We start from the raw sequence: 14,017 nt of genomic DNA on the forward strand, positions 1-14,017 counted from the left end.
TACAGGAGACAGTTGTAGGAGATGTGTACTGACTGTGTGGGCAGACACTTTGGGACAGGCTCTTAAGTCTTTTAATGCATCATTCTTGTGCTTTTTAAGGGACTGTTTACGTGGCAGTAACTATCTGTCAACTAATATAATTGAATGCCTGCTTTACTCTTTTAAAAGGCTGGAAATGTAATATGCAGGAATGCAGATGTTATTGTTGGAGCTATGATCAAGACATTTGCAGGTGGCAGAATGATTCATGACACAGGGAACCAAACATGCTGGAAGCCAGCAGGTTAAGCAGCATCTCTGGAGCTCATGGATGGGTGAAAAGGATGGGACCCTTCTTCAGACTGATTGTAGTAAGGGTGGAGAAAGCTGGAAAAGAAGTGGGGCTGGGACAAAGCCTGGCAAATGAAAAATAAGGCGGGCACGTGGATGTACCAACACTGGAGATAAAACAAAGACAAAAGGGGACGAGAAAAAGACAAAAGAGGGTCAGTTGAGGAGAGAAGAGGGGAGTATAAGATGTGAAAATATAGCCAGGGAAAAGGATAAAGGTGGAATGGGACTGTGTGGGGGTGGGGGGAAGGGGGGGGGGGGGGGGGGGGGCTTCAAACAGGTAAAGGAAAGAAAGGGGAACGAAAAATGGGGAGGTGTTACCCAAAACCAGAGAAGTTAATGTTCATGCCATTGGGTTGTAAGCTGCACACGTGGAATATAAGGAGCTGTTCCTCTAGTGTTCATGTGGCCTTTCCCTGGCAATGGAGGAGGCCCAGTGTCATTGTGAGCTAGTGCAATTTGACGGCATGTGGCCTGTATCCTTCTCAGCCTTTCCTGTCCATGTAATTCCATCCAAATATCTTGTACACATTGTACGTACTTGTTCTGGTAGCTCATTCCAAGTCCCCACTACTTGTGGTGGTAAATGGAATTAGTATAGATAGACACATAATGATTCAGATAGAGATGTTGGGGTAAAAAGCTTTATTCGGTGTAGTGTTGTCATGGCTCAAAGAATGTTGCTCTTTATCTCTATCTCCAATGAGGTTTTAACTAAAATCGGAGGTTTTAACTAAAATTCTCAGGTGTCTGGATTGCTATAGATAAGGGCCTGTCCCACTTGCCCGTCATTTGCTCGTGACGCAGATGGCGAGCGAAGATTTTGTACATCGCAAAATCCTGCGACGGCCACGGGTCACTGTCTATGTTATCACGCACCATGCGCGCGCAATGCGTACCATGCGCGCATCACGTGCGTGTCACAACGCACGTGTCATGCATCGTGACGGGTAGTTTATGTCGGGTAAATTACGCACAAATGATGGCCGTGGGACAGGCACTTTACACATTACTTCCCCACTGCAAGTCTATTTTCACTTCTTTCCTCTCTTTAATTGAACAGATTCTGCTTCTTGAATCTGCTACAAATATTTAAAGCTACTGCTAATCACAGTAATCACCATCTCATAAAAGTAATCACCATCACATTCCGGTTACAGTCATAAACTGAAACAGCTATTGAAATGAAATTCCCTTTGGGAAATTACTGCCAAGTCTATTTGGCATGACGGCGATGAGTGAAAATCTGCCCACACCTCCAGGTAATCTTGGCAGAACTGCCCAAGGTGAACAGGACTGTTCTGATAAAGGGTCTCAGACTTGAAACATCAACGATTTCTTTCTCCACCGATGCTGCCTGAACAGCTGGGTATTTTCAGCAATTTCTTTTTCAAATTATTGATTAAGGGAAGTTTTAATATGCTCTACTAAATGGATACCACATTGTTTTTTTTTACACAAAGGGTCCACTGTAATACTTTGCAGTGGCTTTCTTATCTTGTATTGTCATCAGATCATAAGTGATAGGAGCAGAATTAGGCCATTCGGCCCATCAAGTCTACTCCGCCTTTCAATCATGACTGATCTATCTCTTCCCCTGAACCCCATTCTCCTACCTTCTCCCCATAACCCCTGACACCCGTACTAATCAAGAATCTATCTCTGCCTTAAAAACATCAGTACACTGCCTTGGCATCCACAACTGTCTGTGGCAAAGGATTCAACAGGTTCACCACTCTCTGGCTAAATAAATTCTTCCACATCTCCTTCCTAAAGGAGGGTCTTTTAATTCTGTGGCTATGACCTCTAGTCCTCTTGTCCTGGACTCTACCACTAATTGATAAGTTTCAATGAGGTCCCCCTCATCTTGCTAAATTCCAGCGAGTACAGGCTCAGTGCCGTCAAACGTATTGGGTAGATTAGAATATGAATGTGACAAAGTTCCGCATGGTAGGCTGCTCTGGAAGGTTAGCTAGCATGGGATCCAAGGAGACATAGCTGAATGGATAGCAAATTGGCTCCATGGTAGGTAGCAGAGGGTGATGGTGGAAGGTTGCTTCTGAGATTGGATGCCTGTGACTAGTGGTGTGCCTCAGTGTTCGGTACTGGGCCCGTTACTGTTTGTCATCTACATCAATGATTTGTATGAGAACATATAGGGAAAGGTGAGCAAGTTTGCTGATGATACAAAAGTGGGTGGTTTTGTAGATAGTGAAGATGGTTGTGAACAATTGCAGCAGGATCTGGATCCATGGGCAGATTAAGGCTCACTAGTGCCCTAAGCACTGACCAATCTTGGTGCCCCCCTCCTTTCCACACTGACCCAGTCCATTTTAGTTGTTGACCTGTCTGACCAGATATACAATGCAGGTTGCAGCAGTACAAACATTTATTCATATGATAACACAATATACTGTACAAACTAAGCCAAGCTTGGGCTACATAAAGTTCTACAAAAATGCAATACAACATCTATTTTAATATTTCACATTAAATGTATCAAAGTTCCAATATTCATGACCTGAAAGGCATTTTTCTACATTTCATTTTCGCAAAATCACTGATAACATCCTCGAAATTAATACTTCTCAGAATGTCTGCTTGAATTGTTAATATACACAGTGTCGAGTCTTTCTTGAAGCATAACTGATTTATTTGGGTTTTTTACATGTTTCAGTTGTGAGAAAGACCTCTCTGTTGTGCAGTTAGTGATCTTGGCAATTTCAACATTTGGAAAGACACTCTCTAGTTTGTCTTCTGTAATTGTTGTAAAGTCCCATGTGAGTGAAAGATGTTTTCTTGGTTGTTTTAAACTTAAGAAGAACATATGAATGGAACTGCTGAAGCTCTGTAGACAAAGTGTTGTTCATGTCATCTGGATAAACATCAATGAGTGTCTGACAAGTCTTTGAGTACCTTTCGCTTTCTGATAATTGGGAATTAGCACCTTGTTGGGTGGCATTAGGAATATCTGTCAGACAAGAGAATCTGTCTGCTATTTCAGCGTACACCTTTCGTCTCCTCCTCATTTCCGTTTCTAACTTTTCAACAATTACATAAAAAGTGGAGATACGGAATTTGTCTCTGGCACTGAGAATGACTTCTGGTGCATTTCCATCGTTGGCCATTCTCTTTCTTATATGCTTACGCGTTTGAGTTGCTTTGTATTCTACATCAGGGAGCATGTCCTTTGCAAGTGATTCAAATCTCTCAAACTCATCTCTTGATGTGTGCAACTGGTCTGCCAATGATGAATACAAATCTGCACATGTTTGCAAGATCATATTTTCACTTTGAAGAAGTTGACTTGTTCCGTGAAACTTTTCTAAAGTTTCATTCTAAAAGTTCAGCATGAACACAAATTCCAGTTCTTGCATCTTGTCTGCAATATTCTTTGCCTCCCTTCTAGTGTCACCTTCTTGCAACTGGTCATCTGATAAAGCTTCCAGAATCTTGAAGAAAGAGTTGATAATTGCTGCAGTTGCCACAGCATGTGCTTCTCATCTGGTGTCTGAAAGTGATTTCAACACTTTTTCATTTCCAATGCAATCTTTGAGAATTCTCCACCGAGCAGTTGAGGCTGAAAAGAATGTGTAGAGCAGTTGTACAGTGGCAAAGAAATCTACTGCAACTTGACAGCAATCCACAGCACTTCGTCCAACTAAATTTAGTGAATGAGCTGCACAGGGTACATAAATGGCAAACTGATTTGCTGCATGCCATTGTAATGTCCAGACATGTTGGCAGCATTGTCATATGACTGCCCTCTGCATTTAGCAAAATCCAATTTACAATCATCACACAAGTACTTCAACACCTGCTGTGCCATAGCTTCACCAGTGTGGTTTTGTAATTCCAAAAATGTGATAAATCGTTCAACTGGCTGTCCATCTTGCAAGTATCTGAGCACTATGTTCAGTTGGTCAACATGCGAAAGATCAGGCGTTGAGTCCACAGACAGACTGAAGTACCCAGAAACATTAATTTCGTCAATGATGACGGAGTGCACTTTCTTTGCCATTAACTCAATAAGTTCCTCACATATCGTTTTGGACAGGTACGAAGGGTTGCCTTTTCCAGCATTGCCATACCGTGATATGTGAGCAGCCAAGAATGGGTCAAACTGACTTATCAATTCGAGTAGCCCCAAATAATTCCCATTATTGAGAGACCCAAATGTTTCCACTTTTCCTCGGAATGCCAATCCTCGTTCAGCCAGTGTGCAAATGATTGCTACAACACGCCGAAGCACATTCTCCCAGTAATTGTACTCCTCTTCAATTTGTTTTTCCAGTGGCTGTGTCAAGCCTAAGCCTTGTTTCCGAGTTAAATATGTCAACATGGCATCTCGGTGAGTTGTACTTTTTTCATGGTTGTCAATTACAGCAGTGTTTCGCCAGTCACTGAATCCTTAATTTCTAGCAAAATGCGTTGACCCCTTGGGTGCAAATAGTTTACAAACAAAACAGTAAACTGATCCTTTTGAAGGGGAGTACAACAGCCATTCTCTCTTGTAGTGTTCACCATTGGCTTTTATTCCAAAAAAGATTTTCTGTGAACAGTATCTCTTTGGCTTCCCACTGATGAAATTGCGACACGATTTGTCAAATGGCCCATTGTGGTGCTGACATTCACTGGGTCCACAAGCAACCCAATAAGTCACATCATCACCATAAAATTCATCCCACAACCCTGGGTCCTTAGCTTTGTTCATTTCATCCTTGGTCAGTTCTCTAAACTCCTTGGACAGTTCAAAAGCATTTACACATCTTGTCGTAGAACTAGGTCCAGGTTGTGGCACTTCATCATGTGCAACTTCATCATGAAAATCCGGCCTTGCACCAACACTGCCTGTTTTTGATGAACGAGATAGAGTTGATTCACTTGCTGTCTCTGAAGACTGACACTGGTTTTGATCTGGATCATCTTTCTCTGCAGTTTGTAAGAAGAAATCTGTCAGCTTTCCCGTCTTGGCTACAACAGACAGATTATTTTGCTCATTCTCTTTTGCACGTTTTCTCTTTTGCGCACCACTCAACTGAACACACTTCATTTTTGACGTTTACATGGGGCTGAAATTAAAAAGTGGCATTGAAATGACTGCCATGACAACTGAATTTGGCTCCATCATTTTACTTTTAAACACATGCTATGACACTGCACCTCGCCAACAAAAAATAGCTTAAATCAGGCAAAAGTAGACACAAAAAGTCTCAAAAAAGATCGACAGATAAGAGACGACTATGTATACTAATTAAATAAAGGATCATTGAAGCTGTATGACATCTTACCAGTGCAGTGGTCTTAGATTTCCAGGGATATCGCACACATCATGTCTGAGGCACAGGGGTCAGTCGAGAATATTCCACAACAGGAAACATGTGACAGTGTTAATGATCTTACTGACCGACAGAGGTCAGAGTGCACCTTGTGGTACACCTGGGATGATAACCCTAGGGTGCACCATGATCAAGAAACAGAACATTATGATCAATTTGCACTAGTTTTAAATTAATCTTTTTTTTTCTACAAATCTTCATTCGTTTTTTTTTTCTTTTCACCCTTTTCCCAACTTTGTGGTGCCCCCTTTGGCCCTGGTGCCCTAAGCACATGCTTAGTCTGCTTAATGGTTAATCCGCCCCTGTCTGGATCGATTGGCCAGGTGGGCAGAGGAATGTTTGATGGAATTTAATATAGAGAAGTGTGAGGTATTGCATTTTGGGACGTCTAGCAAAGGCAGGACATACACAGTAAATGGTAGGCCTCAGGGTAGTGTTGTAGAGCAGGGGGATCTAGAAGTACAGGTGCATGGTTCCATGAAGGACGAGTTACAGGTAGATAAGGTGGTGAAAAAGTATTTTAGCACATTGGCCTTCATCAGTCAGAGTATTGAGTATAGAAGATGGGAGGTCATATTGCAGTTGTATAAGACGTTGGTGAGACCGCATTTAGAATATTGTGTTCAATTCTGGGCACCATGTTATGGGAAAGATATTGTCAAGCTTGAAAGAGTTCAGAGAAGATTGCCAGGACTAGAGAATGTAAGCTATCAGGAGAGGTTGAGTAGGCTGGGTCTCTATTCCATGGAGCGCAGGAGGATGAGGGGTGATCTTATAGAGGTGAACAAAATCATGAATAGATTGGGTAGATGCACAGAGCGTCTTGCCCAGAGTAGGGGAATCAAGGACCAGAGGACATAGTTTCAAGCGAACCAAGTCACATTCCTATCAACTTGTTGACATGGCAATAACGTTTCTTGAATCTTGAATCTTGAATCTTGAATCATGAATCTTATAGAAACATAGAAATTAGGTGCAGGAGTAGGCCATTCGGCCCTTCGAGCCTGCACCACCATTCAATATGATCATGGCTGATCATCCAACTCACTATCCCGTACCTGCCTTCTCTCCATACCCTCTTATCCCCTTAGCCACAAGGGCCACATCTAACTCCCTCTTAAATATAGCCAATGAACTGGCCTCGACTACCCTCTGCGGCAGAGAGTTCCAGAGATTCACCACTCTCTGTGTGAAAAAAGTTCTTCTCATCTCGGTTTTAAAGGATTTCCCCCTTATCCTTAAGCTGTGACCCCTTGTCCTGGACTTCCCTAACATCGGGAGCAATCTTCCTGCATCTAGCCTGTCCAACCCCTTAAGAATTTTGTAAGTTTCTATAAGATCCACCTCTCAATCTCCTAAATTCTAGAGAGTATAAACCAAGTCTATCCAGTCTTTCTTCATAAGACAGTCCTGACATCCCAGGAATCAGTCTGGTGAACCTTCTCTGCACTCCCTCTATGGCAAGAGAATCTTGAATGGGAAAAAGATTTAATAGGAATCTGAGGGGTAACCTTTTCACACAAAGGGTGGTGGGTTAATGGAACAAGCTGCCAGAGGAGGTAGTTGAGGTTGGGAATATCCCATCGTTTAAGAAACAGTTAGACAGGCACATGGATAGGACAGGTTTGGAGGAATATGGACCAAGCGCAGGCAGAAGGGCATGTCTCCACACTGTATCACTCTATGACTATAACTCTATGACTAAGATGTCAATGAATATTAAGAGCTCAACCATGAAGAAAATATTACAAAATGAAAAAAATGCAACTTTATATTTCCTTGATTGTTTATTTATATTTGACTGAAATATAGATTACATTGAATGAATTATTTCCATTTTTGTTTATTGAATAATAATTTTCATTTTCTGCAGCTATGAAGAGAGATATCGTGTTCTTAATTGATGGCACTTCCGGAATGGGGAGATCATTTATTCAGGTCCGTGATTTTTTGAAGAAAGTAATCCAGGAGCTTGATGTTGGGCCTGACAAGGATCAGGTTGCTGTGGTGCAATACAATTCCCACCCAACGTTTGAATTTGGCCTTGACAGGCATTCAACAAAGGGTGCTGTTTTGAATGCAATAAGAGATCTGAGGCTGAGAAAGGGAAGACCCCTCAACACTGGTGCGGCGCTGGAGTTTGTCACAAGGAATGTCTTCATCCCAGCCGCAGGCAGCAGGAGAGATGCTGGAGCTGCACAGATCCTGGTGCTCATCACAGCCGGGAGATCCAGGGACCATGTTGGGCCGGCAGCAGAGGCATTGAGACAAGCTGGTATTGTGCCCATTGCCATCGGGGCCAAGAGCGCAGACACATCGGAGATGCAACTAATCACTTCCGACCCAGACTCAGCTTTCAAATTGAGCAGCTTCCAGGAATTGCAATCAATTCAACAGCAGCTGCTGTCTAAAGTTCAACCAGTGCCTGCAACAGAGGAGCCAATAATTATAACTGAAGGTAAAAGCGCTGCTAAGTAATGTATTTTTGCGTTGGTTAAAAGAGCAAAAACTGTGGGGGGTTTTTTTACATTAAAAAGGAGGTCATCCTGAATGCAGAGCCACAATATGCTCTTCAATGTATTAAATGATTACTATAGAAGCAAATAAATGCAGATGCTGGTTTACATAAAAAGACAAAACATGCTGGAGTAACAGCGGATCATTATGGGTAGGTGATGTTTTGGGTCGTGACCCTTCTTCCGACTAAAGAAGGGTCACGACACGAAATGCCACCTAGCCATGGTCTTTGGGTTTTGCTGCCTGGCCCACTGAGTTACACCAAGTCAAGTCAAGTCACTTTTATTTCAATAACACATTTAAAAAAACAACTCTCGTTGACCAAAGTGCTTTACATTGGTGGAGGTAATAACGTTATACAACAGTGGTTCATAGATTAAGTACATACATAAATACATACATATGGCCCCCCTTCAGAGGACTTCAAGAAAGGCTTGAGAGTAAAGATGAGTTTTAAGTCTCGACTTAAAAGAGTCGATGGAGGAGGCAGTTCTAGTCTAGGAGCTGCAATCGCAAAGGCGCGGTCGCCCCTGAGCTTATGCCTAGACCGGGGGATGTTCAGTATCCCCGTGGGCTGATCTGAGGGACCTGGAGGTGGTGTGATGGGTAAGCAGACTTTTGATGTAGGTGGGCTCCAGCACGTTGTGTCTTTTTACCTAAGTGATAAAGTTTGAAGCTTAAGGGTGAAAGTGCCAAATTTAATCAACTTGCTAATGCAAACCATATGACATAATTTGCAGGAAGGAACTGCAGACAATGGCGGAAATCTCGGGGGGGGGGGGGGGGGCAGGTGGGACACACGTCCCCCTGTTTTTTGAGAGGTGGGGGACAGTCCCCCCCCCCCATTTTTTGTAATCCGGATTTTAAAACCCGGTGAAATCTCCGCTTTCCGCGAGAGTGGGGGTGGGACTGCTGATCGAGGGCGCCGATTGGACAAGAGAGACGCCGGTCAGCGGGCATTGGGGGCGGGACATGATAATTCAGCGTGGTGATTGGAGGAGGGAGGAGTGCCAAAACACTCTCAGCACAGACATGCGCCTCATCCGCAGCCAGGATCGATCCCGGCTCTCCAGCACTGTCCCGTCCCCCCTCGAGTGCCCCTCCCCCCCACACCCGGGGGTGGCCAGAGAGGTCGGGAGTCATATGGGAGCTGTGCCCCCAGGATCACAGCCACAGCAGAGAACCAGCGAGAAACCAAGCTCAACTCTGGCAGTCCCGCCAGGTCAACCTACAGCCCTGCCTGGACTTGCGGGAAATATGGCCCAGGTTTACAGCCAGCGCGGAGAAGCAGCGCTGGTGTCCTGTCAGTCCAGGCAGGGCTGTAGATTAACCCAGCGAGACAGGCCGTTTAGCTCTGGATTGAGCCTCCGAAGTCTCGCGTGTGTATGTGAGTGCGCGCATGCGCGCGCGGCTGCCAAGAAATTGTGTTCCCCCTGTCCCCTTCCCCCCCATATTTTGATAGCGATTTCCGTGCCTGATTGCAGATTCTGGTTTACACCGGAGATAGACACAAAATGCTGGAGTACCTCAGCAGGTCACGCAGTATTTCTGGATAGAAGGAATGGGTGACGTTTCGGGGCGAGGCCTTTCAATGGTCTTAATTTCTCTTGACGTTATAAATATGTGACAAATAGCAAAGATGCCTGATCTGTGATCCCTGCCACACTCAACTTGTTACAGAATTCTTCAGAAAAAACATACAGCCCAAGTACTCTCTGTCCTCTTATCTCCAAGCCAATTTTGGATCCAGTTTGCCTTGGATCACTTCTGTCTTAATCTTTTGCACCAACTAGCAGGATCTTATCAAAAGCTTCACGACAGCCCATGTAAACACATCTGAGGAGAAGGTAGGGGAATGGGGTTAGGGGGGTGAGATAGATCAGCCATGATTGAATGGCGGTGTAGACTTGATGGGGCCGAATGGCCTAATTCTGCTCACTTATCTATCACTTATGACCTTATGATCTGCTGCACTGCCTGTGTTATTTTAAATTCAGCCAACAAGAATAGTGGTAAAATCTCATGGTAAATCTCAGAATGTAAGCACATTGTCAACGGCCACACAACTTGGGGAATGAGGCTAAAAGGGGCAATTCTGCTCCTCGTACCTCATGAATCATAGTCAAGTAAACAACTTTCTTTCATGGCAGCTTTAAAGAATATTGTTTTGGTTATTTTAAGGAAAAGGCAATTTATGCGCCAAGCTTGCGACCTGCCAGCTCTTTGTGATAACTTCTGTAAAGAACTGAATTGAGCATCAGACTATCCATTTGCTGGGCTTAGCTTAGGGTGTGGGAAACACTTTAGGCTACTCAAGTCAATTAGTTATGAAGCTCGCTCACTCCATGCTGAATGCCAATTTAAACTCTTCAACACCATCTGAAAATCAACTCTTCACCTAAAAATGGCTGCTCCAAGATCTGCTGTATCAACAATGTATAGGAAAGAACCGCAGAGGATGGTTTAAATCGTAGGTAGATACAATTTGCTGGAGTAGCTCAGCGGGACAGGCAGCATCTCTGGTGAGAAGGAATGGGTGACGTTTCGGGTCGAGACCTTTCTTCAGAATTCGGTCTCGACCCGAAACGTCACCCATTCCTTCTCTCTAGAGTTGCCGCCTGTTCCGTTGAGTTACTCCAGCATTTTGTATCAACAATTAATTTTTTTCCTTATATGGTTCACTATTGTGAAATATTTCAGGTCTGGCATAACTCGAGATGCTTTTATGTTGCATTTTATTGGTTCAGTTCACATTTGGGGATCTTGTATGACATGTCGTGCACTTTTTTCCTGCACTTGTAGCAAAGGAAATGAGCGAGAGAGACATTGTGTTCCTCATCGATGGATCAGACAATATCGGAAATGCTAACTTACCTCATGTCCGTGACTTTATGATCAGAATAATCCAGTACCTGGCCATCGGACGGGACAAGGTGCAAGTGGGTCTGGCACAGTACAGCGATATTGCGGAAACTGAGTTCTACCTGAACACTTACTCAACAGAGGCTGAGCTTCTGTCTCACATCAAAAGCCTCAGTCTGAGAGGTGGGGCTAAAGCCAACACTGGCTCTGCGTTGGACTATGCCATGAAGTACTATTTCACGAGTGCTGCTGGAAGTCGAATAAAGGAGAACGTTCCCCAGTTTCTGCTGCTCATTACTGGTGGAAGGTCCAGCGATGATGTGGAGGAGGCAGCAAATGCGCTGAAGCGAGCTGCGGTCATGACCTTCGCCATAGGGGTTAAGAACGCGGACCCAGCCCAGTTGGAAGAGATGGCAATTGATCCAAGTTTGGTCTTCAGTGTAAACGAATTGCACTCTCTGCCAGATGTTCTGAATCAATTGATAATGCCACTGACAATGCTGAGTGTCCCAACTGTAATTGAAGAGCCAACAGTTGTTGAGGATGAAATGGCCACATCTACAAAAGGTACTTGAATTCCATTTCTTATTTTATTCAGATATGACTTCATTACCATTTGCACTTGTACAGTTATAATGCATTATCATTTCCCTATCCAATAAGACAATGCTGGGATGTTATTAAAGCTGGAGGAACTTCTGTAGCTTTCCTCATGACTGTGAGACAGGAGCTCGACACCATCTCCTGATTGAAAACCAGGCATCAAATAGTTCACTTGAAGGAAGATTAGCTGATGGGGTCTGTTTCTGGACTAGACTCAAAAAGCACACATTTATAAGGACGGCACGGTGGTGCAGTGGTAGAGTTGCTGCCTTACGGCGCCAGATACCCGGGTTCGATCCTGACTGTGTGTGCTGTCTGTACGGAGTTTGTAAGTTCTCCCCGTGACCTGTCTGGGTTTTCTCTGAGGTCTTTGATTTTATCACACAATCCAAAGACGTACAGTTTTGTAGGTGAATTGGCTTGATATAAATGTAAATTGTCTCCAGTGTGTGTGGGATAATGTTAATGTTCGGGGATCGCTGGTCGGCGTGGGCTCAGCGAGCCGAAAGGCCTGTTTCTGTGCCGTATCTCCAAAAAAATGTTTTTTTTAAACAAGGAAGACTAATGTATAGTTTCTATTCAACAACTAAGTTACAGAGATAGGTTGAATAAGTTAGGTCTTTATTCTCTGGAGCGCAGAAGGTTAAGGGGGGACTTGATAGAGGTCTTTAAAAATGATGAGCGGGATAGACAGAGTTGATGTGGACAAGCTTTTCCCTTTGAGAATAGGGAAGATTCAAACAAGAGGACATGACTTCAGAATTAAGGAACAGAATTTTAGGGGTAACATGAGGGGGAACTTCTTTACTCAGAGAGTGGTAGCGGTGTGGAATGAGGTTCCAGTGGAAGTGGTGGAGGCAGGTTCGTTGGTATCATTTAAAAATAAATTGGATAGGCATATGGATGAGAAGGGAATGGAGGGTTATGGTATGAGTGCAGGCAGGTGGGATTAAGGGAAAATAATTGTTCGGCACGGACTTGTAGGGTCGAGATGGCCTGTTTCCGTGCTGTAATTGTTATAAGTTATTGCAAACCAAAATAACTGCTATTCCATTCAGTTGTCCTTTATTAGGTCCCTCAGCATTTTACAGTTAATATTCCATAATGCACCTCTCTGTTTAAGTTATTCACATATTTTATATTTGAATACACATTTGATTTTTGCAGCCAGGAAGAGAGATATCGTCTTCCTAATCGACGGTTCCCCTGGAATGGGGAAATCGTTTTCACAAGTCCGTGAATTTCTATTGAAGGTAATCGAGGGGTTTGATGTTGGACCTGACACAGATCAAGTCGCTGTGGTGCAATACAGTTCTGACGCAAGGCTCGAATTCGGCCTCAATGTTCATTCAACGAAAGATGAGCTTTTGAATGCAATACCAAAATTGAAACTCAAAACAGGAAGACCCCTCAACACTGGCGCTGCGCTGGAGTTTGTCACAAGGAACGTCTTCATCCCAGCCGCAGGCAGCAGAAGAGATGCTGGAGCCGCACAGATCCTGGTGCTCATCACAGCCGGGAGATCCAGGGACAATGTTGGGCCGGGGGCGGAGGCATTGAGACAGGCTGGTATTGTGCCCATTGCCATCGGGGCCAAGGGCGCAGACACATCGGAGATGCAACAGATCGTATATGAACCCAGCCTTGTAATGAAACTGAATGATTTCTCTGAGTTGGCAACTATTGAAAAGGAGCTGATAATTAAAGTTAACACCATTGTTATTATTGAGGATGCAAATACTATAAACACTGAAGGTAAAATATCTTCAATTCATCATGATTATATTTAACGTATGAATTAAATGGTTTGTTCCAACTTCTTGAAATATGTGATCTTAGAATTAGAAATCATAGCAACTTCACATGCAGAAGCTTTTAATATTGTCCTCATATGAGCGGTCTCTTTGGAAGAGTTGTCATAATTGTTCCTGCATCCTATTTTTAGTCTGTAAGTCCTCAGGCCCAGATGCCTCATTAATTTTTTTGTTATTCATGAAATCTGATTCCACTAACTTTCAAGTTAAATAAATGAAATCCTGACACTCTTGAAGCGAAAGATTCTCAACCTTTAGTCTAGGATTTTAATCATAACTATTCACACTCCAGACAGAACAAATACTTTTTCTTGAAGATAGACACAAAATGCTGGAGTAACTCAGCAGGACAGGCAGCATCTCTGGAGAGAAGGAATGGGTGACGTTTCGGGTTGAGACCCTTCCTCTAGACTTTTCCGACCCTAAAACATCACCTATTCTTTTTCTCCAGAGATGCTGCCTGACCACCTGAGTTATTCCAGCATTTTGTGTCTATCTTTGGTATAAATCAGCTCATTTAGCTGGAAAGAGTGCAGAGAAGATTTACAAGGA

General features: G+C 43.6%; 1 protein-coding gene across 1 annotated transcript in view; it reads left to right on the forward strand.

The window, feature by feature from the left end:
- The window catches only part of col6a3 (collagen, type VI, alpha 3), a 246,465-nt gene that overhangs the window by 214,829 nt on the left and 17,619 nt on the right, over nucleotides 1–14,017 (forward strand). The window contains exons 20-22 of the mRNA XM_055637667.1: nucleotides 7,543–8,127; nucleotides 10,989–11,615; nucleotides 12,819–13,406. Of these exons, the coding sequence (XP_055493642.1) occupies nucleotides 7,543–8,127; nucleotides 10,989–11,615; nucleotides 12,819–13,406 (1,800 nt within the window). The remainder of the gene's footprint in view (nucleotides 1–7,542; nucleotides 8,128–10,988; nucleotides 11,616–12,818; nucleotides 13,407–14,017) is intronic.

The sequence above is a fragment of the Leucoraja erinacea genome, chromosome 7, assembly GCF_028641065.1.
Source record: "Leucoraja erinacea ecotype New England chromosome 7, Leri_hhj_1, whole genome shotgun sequence".
Taxonomy (NCBI): Eukaryota; Metazoa; Chordata; class Chondrichthyes; order Rajiformes; family Rajidae; genus Leucoraja; species Leucoraja erinaceus.